This window comes from Phoxinus phoxinus (assembly GCF_949152265.1).
Source record: "Phoxinus phoxinus genome assembly, chromosome: 6".
Classification (NCBI taxonomy): domain Eukaryota; kingdom Metazoa; phylum Chordata; class Actinopteri; order Cypriniformes; family Leuciscidae; genus Phoxinus; species Phoxinus phoxinus.
This window is the reverse complement of record NC_136881.1, coordinates 8820816-8830408: the sequence shown is the minus strand read 5'-3', so window position 1 is coordinate 8830408 and position 9593 is coordinate 8820816. Positions and strand designations below refer to the sequence as shown.

At 39.0% G+C, this 9593-nt stretch overlaps 1 protein-coding gene across 1 annotated transcript; it reads left to right on the top strand.

The window, feature by feature from the left end:
• Window positions 1-1189: 1189 nt before the first annotated feature.
• Window positions 1190-5099, top strand: LOC307000250 (carbohydrate sulfotransferase 12-like). Its single transcript, XM_079615684.1, has 2 exons — window positions 1190-1376; window positions 2505-5099. The coding sequence occupies exon 2, from the start codon at window positions 2563-2565 to the stop codon at window positions 3598-3600; it is 1038 nt and encodes a 345-aa protein (XP_079471810.1). The 5' UTR covers window positions 1190-1376; window positions 2505-2562; the 3' UTR covers window positions 3601-5099.
• The last annotated feature ends 4494 nt before the right edge of the window (window positions 5100-9593 follow it).

Genomic DNA, 9593 nt, shown 5'->3' with positions numbered 1-9593 from the left:
ATCACTAAGCCATGATGACATATTAGGTGGATTGTGTGATTTCCACTCTAGGAGAATTATTCTAGGCAAGCTTCTCTTTCTAACACAATGTTTAGGTTTAGGTTTAGGTTAAAACTTGATAAGAAATAGTTTTTGAGATTGTTTAAATATATATTCAAATCCACCAAAAAAATTTAAAAAGTAAATGTGTCTATAAACAGCTGGGGAATTCACATGCCTCTCCATAGAGTGCTGTTTATGCCATCTAGTGGTTACACCATGGTTCTACGCTTTCTCTCCATACCTCTCCATACCGCGGCTGCCTGGCTTGACTCAATGGGTGGGCTGCAGACCTGGAGCCCGTAGATATACGCTCCAGGCAGTTTTACGCCCCAGGCAGTTTTACGCCCCTGTTGCATATCTAAAATAATTCAACCCTGTGATGGACTGGGACAGACTCCAGCGTCCCCTTCAGAGGACTAGCGCTTTGGAGACAGGAGGAATGGATCAAATAACTTGCTATCCCCTTTCCAGTAGGGGGATATAGTGCGAAATAACACAATTAAATCGACGCTTACACATTAATAACCCGTCCTTAGACTTGACAATTTTGTGTTTTTTTGCAAGCTAAAGACTAATTGAAAATTAAAAATAAAATTAATTTGAAAGTGAGTAGAGAATAGGGGCAGCTAAACCTACACGTGGTAAGATAAGTTTAAGCCAGATAGAACATAAACCTGACCGTATTTTTGGTAACTTCTGGGCAAGTTTCATCTTCATAAAGGCACCATTCACCATTCAATGAAATCCTTATTTTAAAATATTCTCCTCTGATATAAAGTCGCTTTTTCTTCTTTTAAGATGTCAAAACCTTTAAACCCAAAGGTTTCTAAAACAAATAATATCCTTAAGTCTGTTGTGAAGAACCTTTAATTTTTTATATTGACAAAATGTAATAGGCTATTGTATTGATTTGTGTATATCTCTTCTGATGTCCGTGTTTTTTTTCTTTCTTGTTTTCTTCTTTTCACTGGTAATGTCCGCATCCTTTCATTTGCAATACAAAATTAATAAATTAATAAATTAATAAATTAATAAATTAATAAATTAATAAATTAATTTAAAAAAAGAAGAAGATTAAAACTCCCCCTACAGGACGCATCAGGACCAACAGGGGCGTAAAACTGCGTGGGTCGTATATCTACCGGCTCCAGGTCTGCACAATAGTTGGTACTCCCCATACTCTGGCTTGAACGCAGTGTGAGAGCAGCAGGGATGGCCAGAAGCGCACCGTTTTGAGAAACCATAGAATCTCGACACAAAGACGACAACTCCTTTGCCGAGAAAGAAGGACATACACACCATTCGAACATCTACAAGATAAGGAAATCTATGAAGTAAATAATTACGCCGAATCTTTACTTTGAATAGACATACTGTATAGTAGTGTTAGCCTATCTCATGGCAATTATTCGTAATTATTTTATGTTTTGAAAACATATGTTTCTGATGGCAATTAGGCTATTCTTAACTATTTTCTAATTTGAAAAATATGTTTTCACTTTAAAATAATGACTCAGATCACTTAAATCCTTGAAGAGTAAATAGGTAACACTTGAGTAATTAGTGATGTAGGCTATTTATTAAAAAAAGGACCTTGTGATAATTGCTTGTGATTAGGAATTAATTCGAAATTCTTTATAATTTGTCATAGTTATTATTCTTAATGATACCAAACTCATTCAGTAATTATTGAATAAGGAACTCTCCTAAATTTGATATTACTTGTTGATTAGTTAATCTTGTTTCCATATTAGGGGTGTGCGATATCGTCTGCGATAATATCGTAATTGTTGTTTTAACGATGTGCGATTTGACATTATCGAGTATAGCCTATCCCTCACACACCGGCAGAGAGTGCATGCAACACGTCGCGCGCGAGCACCAGACTCAGTAGCTCGCTCGCCAAGGCGCCTTTTTACATATCGCGTCTAGTTTTGCGCGATCAAGTTCGTTCAAAGTGCTGTTTTGGAAACAAGTATTACTATTCTATAAATATATTTATAAAGACTCAATAAGATCTACTGCATTAAACATTAAATGGATTATGAGCATGCACATTAAAAAAGCAAATGCATGACTTAAGTAATTATAAAAAATATATATAAATGTAACTGTTCTTATAATGCAGTAAAAGTCTTAATGAGTCTTTATAAATATATTTATAGAATAGTAATACTTCTAAATAAATGGAGCTATAATTCATTATAAGCATGGGCTTCAAAGTGTTACCCATATGAGTTAATAGTGGTAGCTGAAGTGTTAATGTTCTACTCATTTGACCTTCATTAATGACGGACCAATAAAAAATATTTGTAAAAGAATGCCGTCTGCCAGAAAGATAGAGCTTTCGTGCTGTATGTTCACATTGTAGTGTGTGTTTAGATAGGGATGAATCATATTTTGTGGTAGTAGATTGTAAATTCAGAATTCAACATAAAATCCTTCTTTGTGTTTTTCCCCAGAATTCTCAACTTGATTAATTCCAGAGTCAATAACATTTAGCATTCAATCTCTTTTAATATGACAGTGCAGAGGCAGCTCCACTGCTTCTTTCTTTTGGGAGCAGTATTTGTCATATTCTTCATAATTTGCTGGGATGAGATAAGAGATGGGAATTTTCCCCTATACACAGCTTCATCACAAGGTTTCACACACCTCAAACTGCGTCAAGCACATCGTAGACGTATTATAAGAGATCTTTGCTCCGCCAATAGCAGCTTGAACTTCCCAGGGAAATTTAAGACATTTGACCAGATTCCGGACAACGCCCTGAACCATCTCATTGTGGATGATCATCATGGTGTTATTTACTGTTTTGTACCGAAGGTAGCGTGTTCCAACTGGAAACGAGTCATGATTGTGCTCAGCCAGAACCTGAAGGCACCAAATGGAGCTCCATATCTGGATCCTCTTGACATACCGGTTGAGGTAATCCATAATCATACAGTACATAAGACGTTTAACAAGCTTTGGAGGCGCTTTGGTCGTTTCTCACATCAATTGATGCATCACAAACTAAATAATTACACTAAGTTCCTTTTTGTACGGGATCCTTTTGTACGACTTATTTCTGCTTTCCGGGACAAGTTTGCTACACCAAATGAGGATTACTATAAGTATATTGGTTCACCAATGCTTCAGCGTTATGCTAATATTTCATCCCCCCCTGACTCTGCTCAAGAGGCCTTCGCCGCAGGTATCAGACTGTCCTTTACTCACTTTATTCAGTACCTGTTAGATCCACAGACTGAGAAGAAGAATCCATTCGATGAACATTGGCAGCAGATGAACAGACTCTGCCATCCGTGTCAAATTGACTATGATTTTGTTGGAAAGCTGGAAACTCTGGATGAGGATACAGAACATTTGTTGAGGATTCTTGGTCTGGATAAATATATGCACTTTCCCCCAGGGTACGAGAATAGGACAGCTGTAAACTGGGAGCGAGACTGGTTTGCAAACATTTCAGTATCTGACAGGAGAAAGCTGTACAATCTTTATGAAGCAGACTTTAAATTATTTGGATATGACAAACCTGAGACACTTCTGAATGATTGACCTCATGCAAATAGACACAAGAGAAATGATGCTGAATCCCATGAAACCTATCAAGAACATGTCTCGATCATATTTAAATTCAATGTAAATGTAACTTAGTTTTTTTTTGTGCTGTCAACGTTAACGCGTTAACGCATGCAATACTTTTTTATTTTTCATCACATGTCACGTGCCATCTTCACTGTCATCATCAGTTCAGCTCACCTGTGTTTAGTCAACCATTGTTATCTGTATCACCTGTGTTTAGTTACTCATTGATATCTGTGTTTGCATTTATTTTTCATCAGCGAATATGACAGTGCAGAAGCAGCTCCAGTGCTTCTTTCTTTTGGGAGCAGTATTTGTCATATTCAGTATTCCCTGAAAATAAATAAACTATTCAATAAACAGACGTGTTGACACATGTTGGGTCCAACTGGTATTATACTCTGCATATGTATTATAAAAATAAGTCATAATTTTCTGTTACCAAAACCTGCTGCAGGATCCGAAGTAGGCCTGACAAAAAAGATACGAAATCCTCAAATACATTTTATTCAAACGCTTTCATGAAAACCATATCACTCCCAGTGTAATAAAAATGTGATTTAGGATTTACTTTGAAAAATATTCCATTCAGAAATTGCTAGTAAATTTCACAAATAATTACAATGTAATGGCTAGTATTAAAAGTGAACTTTTAGTAGACATACTAAAATAGTATTTTCTTTAAAATGTTCAAAATGCAAAACCTCTCCTTTGGGTTACTGGTGGAACCATTGTGTCTTTACAGTTCTGGCAGGAACTTATGGGATCCTTTAAGCACATTGTATTCAGTTCTACCAGAAAGACTCGGGAGATAGAATAATGTAACAAAGCATTCATTTATTCACCGCCCAGGAAGCAATTCTTTATAAAGTTATTTGGCGTTGGCCCCGTCCGTAGTGCATAATCTGAGGGTAGCGGATCTGCCTTTCCTGCCTGAAGAAGAAGGCAGGGGCGCAGCCGACCCCCCAGGAGGTAAAGACAGGACCATCCTGGTGGTGGTGGGGAGGATGCGGTAATTGTTGCGTCAGCATCTGCGAACTCAAACATGTGTAAGTAGTACCAATCTTTTATACAGCAAGAAGTATTAGAACATGATTGGATAGATGTGAAGGTAATGACGTAGTAATTTAGTCTTCCTGGCAGAACTTATGCTAAAGCTTTCCTTTCTGAGGTTCTGGAGTCACCCTTTCATTACCATGAGACCTCGAAGTCCTTTGGGGGAAATTAGAGGAACTCAAATTCCATAAAAGAGTTATAAAGTGAAAAGGTGCTGCAGCTTTGTTTTCTGCCATGCTTTTTTCTTTTCTTGTAGATGGCCCTGCATGCCAAGCAGGGCTCTGAACCGGTTCAAAGAAAACAACAATGAACCAATGACAACATGACTCCATACATGAGACAAGGGAACCATGCGATGGTCAATGTATATACAACCCGCACCCGACCAACGTTTTCAACTAACCCGCCCGCAACTCGGACCGAAAAAATAAATAAAAATAAATATTGTACCCGAAAAGTGTGGAAGCCCTTAGGAGCGCGTGTGTGTGTAAAGTACAAAGTGTGTGTGTGTGTGTGTGCGCGCTTGCTTGCTTTCTTTGGCACTTTATTTGTCTTCATCAGTTTGCCTATAAACACGTTACACCCAAAATATCATCATTTACTCTGTCATTCCTTTCAAACCTGAATGACTGTTTTTGCAAGACTGGTTTGCGAGACTGGTTTGCAAACATTTCAGTATCTGACAGGAGAAATCTGTACAATCTTTATGAAGCAGACTTCAGATTATTTGGATATGACAAACCTGAGACACTTCTGAATGATTGACCTCATGCAAATAGAAACAAGAGAAATTATGCAGAATCCCATGAAACCTGTCAAGAACATGTCTCGATCATATTTAAATTCAATGTAAATGTAACTTCGTTTTTTTTTTAGTGCTGTCAACGTTAAAGGCACACCGTGGAACTTTTGACCTAAAGAGTTGAAGCATATGAGTTGTTTTAAATGATTCCTCAGGCCAATATACAGTGTTTGACACTATCAATGCTCCGAGCGGGGCTGCCCTCTTGAAATACCGCCCATGTAAGTTTGGAGGAGACGGACCGTCTTTGGACAGGTCATGTGACCTGGAGAACGAATCACTTTACGACCGTCACGTGACCACAAGCTCTGATATACTCAAGGAGCTAACGCTTTTGCTACTATTTTTCCGCCTGCTCGACTCCTGGCCATGGCTGAGGCAAGGAAAAGTTTAAAACTGCTCCTGAGGAGGCAAGAAAGAGAAAACGCGAGAGGGATCGTGCTCGCGGAAAAACTAGAAGCTCTCTTGTTTCTCCCCGGCTTTCCCTCGTCGTCCTCCTCCTGTTTCGGGAGGGGACTCTGAAGATTATTCAAGGGGCGAAGAAAATGATGACTGAAAATAAAACATAAACATCGGCATAAAAGTGGATATTTAATGTAATATTTACTGAAAATGACAGGTCTAGCGCCCCTAGTGGCCAAAAGTTCCGTGGTGTGCCTTTAACGCGTTAACGCATGCGATAATTTTTTATTTTTTATCACATGTTACGTGCCATCTTCACTGTCATCATCAGTTCAGCTCACCTGTGTTTATCACTCTTGGAAAAGTGTGAAAGCCCTTAGGAGCGCGTGTGTGTAAAGTGCAAAGTGTGTGTGTGTGTGTGTGTGTGTGTGTGTGTGTGAGAGAGAGAGTGCGTCCGTGCGTGCGTGCGTGCGTGTGTGTGTGTGTGTGTGTGTGTGTGTGTGTGTGTGTGATTGCGCGTGTGCGTGCGTGTGTGTGTGTGTGTGTGTGTGTGTGTGTGGGCGCTTGCTTGCTTGCTTTGGCACTTTATTTGTGTTTGTCTTCAACTCGTTACACCCAAAATATCATCATTTACTCTCTCATTCCTTTCAAACCTGAATGACATGTGTTTCTGTGGAACAGTAAATCTCAGACAGTAAATCTAGTGATTTTGCTTCCTCCTTATCTGAGAATCATTCATATCAGAAAAGCGATCTGCATATCCTCGTGTTGCACTGAGGTCAGACAGATCAGACCACATCCTCAGAAAGTTACTATGTCTGATTTTGAAGAAATGAATGGTAAACTTTAGGAAGAAACAGTACAGCACCTTAAAACATCAACCTGAGCACTTCACACTCCCTACTTCCTTTTCAAAAGTGTGTTAAACAGTTAAGAAGCAGATCTCCTGGTGAATTCCTAATTTCTTTTTGGGACTTTTGGGACAATTGAATTGTTGCTGCTTGAGCATTAACAACATCAGAAAAGTTACAATGCTCAAAGTTCAAAGCAAAGGTAGATATTTGCTTTTTAAAAAATCGTTTTTTAAGGACTACAACAAACGGCTGGTATGGACTACACGACATTCCTCATGGGTTAGTGACATCACCAACCCTAAAATTTACATAAACCCCACCCCCGGGAACACGCAGTCCATGTTGAGAAGAGGAAGAGTTTTTGTAGTCGAGCACATTTGAGTCAGCTCAAACTTTAGCATCTGTCTTTTCACATGGAATAGAAAGTCACTCTGTGTGCATCTCACACAACAGTTCCTCATAGATTATCATGACATAATATGCTAATTGAAGATAGTTAACGGCAAATCAGCTACATACATTTATCAACTCAGAGACGTCCTGTTGCATTCTACATGTTGTCACTTCTTCTTGAGTCTCTCCATCATTGTCTGACTCCGTTTAAGCATAAAAGCAGAGAATGTCTAATAAGGGGAGTACTTCCACTCTCCGTAAACTTCCGGCTTCTGAACTGGTTGCATTTCCACTCTGGTTCCATATGAGGGCGCTCACAGGACGAGTGCAGAATGAATGGAGGTCTATGGAGCTATACCCCTCAAAATCCACTTTTCTGGATATAATTTTTTGTCTAGTAATTTGAATGTTGTATTCAAAAGGAGATGCAAATAAATTACACATTGCTGGGTGTTAGAGTGACATTTTAAAAGTCTTTTTAAAGCAAATAAGTGAATGACGTCATACACATCGTACGACCAGAGATACTGCTTTACGGCAATCCTTCAGTCACTTTGGTGCTTTCGCGCTCTGTACTTTCTTTTCTCTCGAGGCATCGACAACACAGCTGAACAGGTAAATACATGTGCTAAGAGTTTTTGTTTTGTTATTTTTAAAGACCCTTCTGGTCCCGCTTCGGATGCCACGATGCCATCAAGCGGTATCTCTGGTCGTAATCAGTCCTTCACTGACCAATCAGCGTTCATTAGCAGAATGTTAGCGTGTTATGGGCAACAACAACTCAACCTGTAAGAAATCGAAAGGACACAAGTACTCGTTCATTCAACTTTCGACCTATAACCCATGTTGAACTTGCAAAACCTACAATCAAATCTGAGATTTCTCAACGCCAATCGGAAGAAAGAGACAAATTTAGCCGTCTTGCACCATAGACTTCTATTCATTTTGCACTCGGGCGATCGCCCCCAGTGGAACTCTGGTGGAACTACAACCAAAATTCAGTACAATAGGACTTAATAGGGAGTGGCCAGACTCTCCGTAGACGGGCTCTGATAAAAGGCAGAACAGTTTCTGTCATTTTAGGCTACGTTTACACGTGGACGGCTATTTTCATAAACGGACCTTTCACCCCTCTCCGTTTTCAAAAATAACATTGTGCACACCTGTCAGTTTTCAGAAAAGTGATCGAACACAAACCCGTGTATATGCCGTAAAAAAAGCATGCCAAACCTGTAGGTGGCAGTGTCACGAGAAGCTCAAGCCCACGTTAGCCAATCAGAATCCCGAAAATAGTCACATACTGTGACGCCGGCTGCCCTAAAAATCTGTTTTTCTCAGTTTACATGCAAACGTGCAAACAAAGTTTTCCAAAATCCCCACTCTGGCCGGAGTTTTTAGAAAGAATCGTTTTCAGAGGCAAATTCTCCGTTTGCGTGTAAACAAAGGGCTCAAACGAAGGGAAATGTCTCCGTTTTTCAAAACAACCATGTACGTGTAAACGGGGCCTTAGTGTGTGTCTGCGTGAGGTAATCGGAGCTGCTAACACACACGAGCTCTTGAAACCCCGCTCTCTGTCTCGGGAGCAGGAGCTAATTTGCATTTAAAGGGCCAGACACAAAACGGTGTGTTTTTGCTAACCCTCAAATAGTGACAAATTTAACATGCTATATAAAAATATCTGTGAGGTATTTTGAGCTAAAACCTCTCACACACACTCTGGGGACATCAGAGATTTATTTTACATCTTGTGAAAAGGGAATTTTACCACCCCTTTAAGGTTGGATTTGGCCAGTCTCTAACTATAAACAGGAGAGTCTTCTTTAAAACATCAATATAACATGTTCTTTTTCTCAAAGAGAGGACACTTTAATCTAACTCAGTAAAATAAGAACTTTAAGAAATGGTCACTCAACTATAGGTTCCAATGACCCTTGTGACCAAGTTGTGATGATAGTCATCATGGTGAGCTAGAAGAACAAATATATATATTTTAACACACGTTGAAGACCTTTCTCAAACAAATCGAGTCTATAGTTTATTTCTGGAAGCCGGGCTAAATGAGCAAGCACTGTTACTGCATTCCTGGCATTGGGCTAGACCCTCAGTCACCTCTCAGATATTTCATACAGACGTTTAAAGAATACATGAAAAAACATTTTCAATAATCACACTGGTAACTTCTATAACAAAGTAAAATCTCATAACCCTAGAGAAGTCATTCAACTCATGTGATTTTTAGAAGGAAAAATATTGTTTTATACCTCATAAACATCATTAAATATACATTGAAGCAGCAGATGATTCCAGAATCAACTTCTTCAGTATGAAATTTGCTATATAAACTTGCCTTGCCTTGCCTTGATTCATACAATAGAAGTCAAAGTTTGACTAACTAAACTGGTTTGTTTGTTACCAATAATATTCTTCAAAATATCTTCTTTTGTGTTTAAAAATTCGCA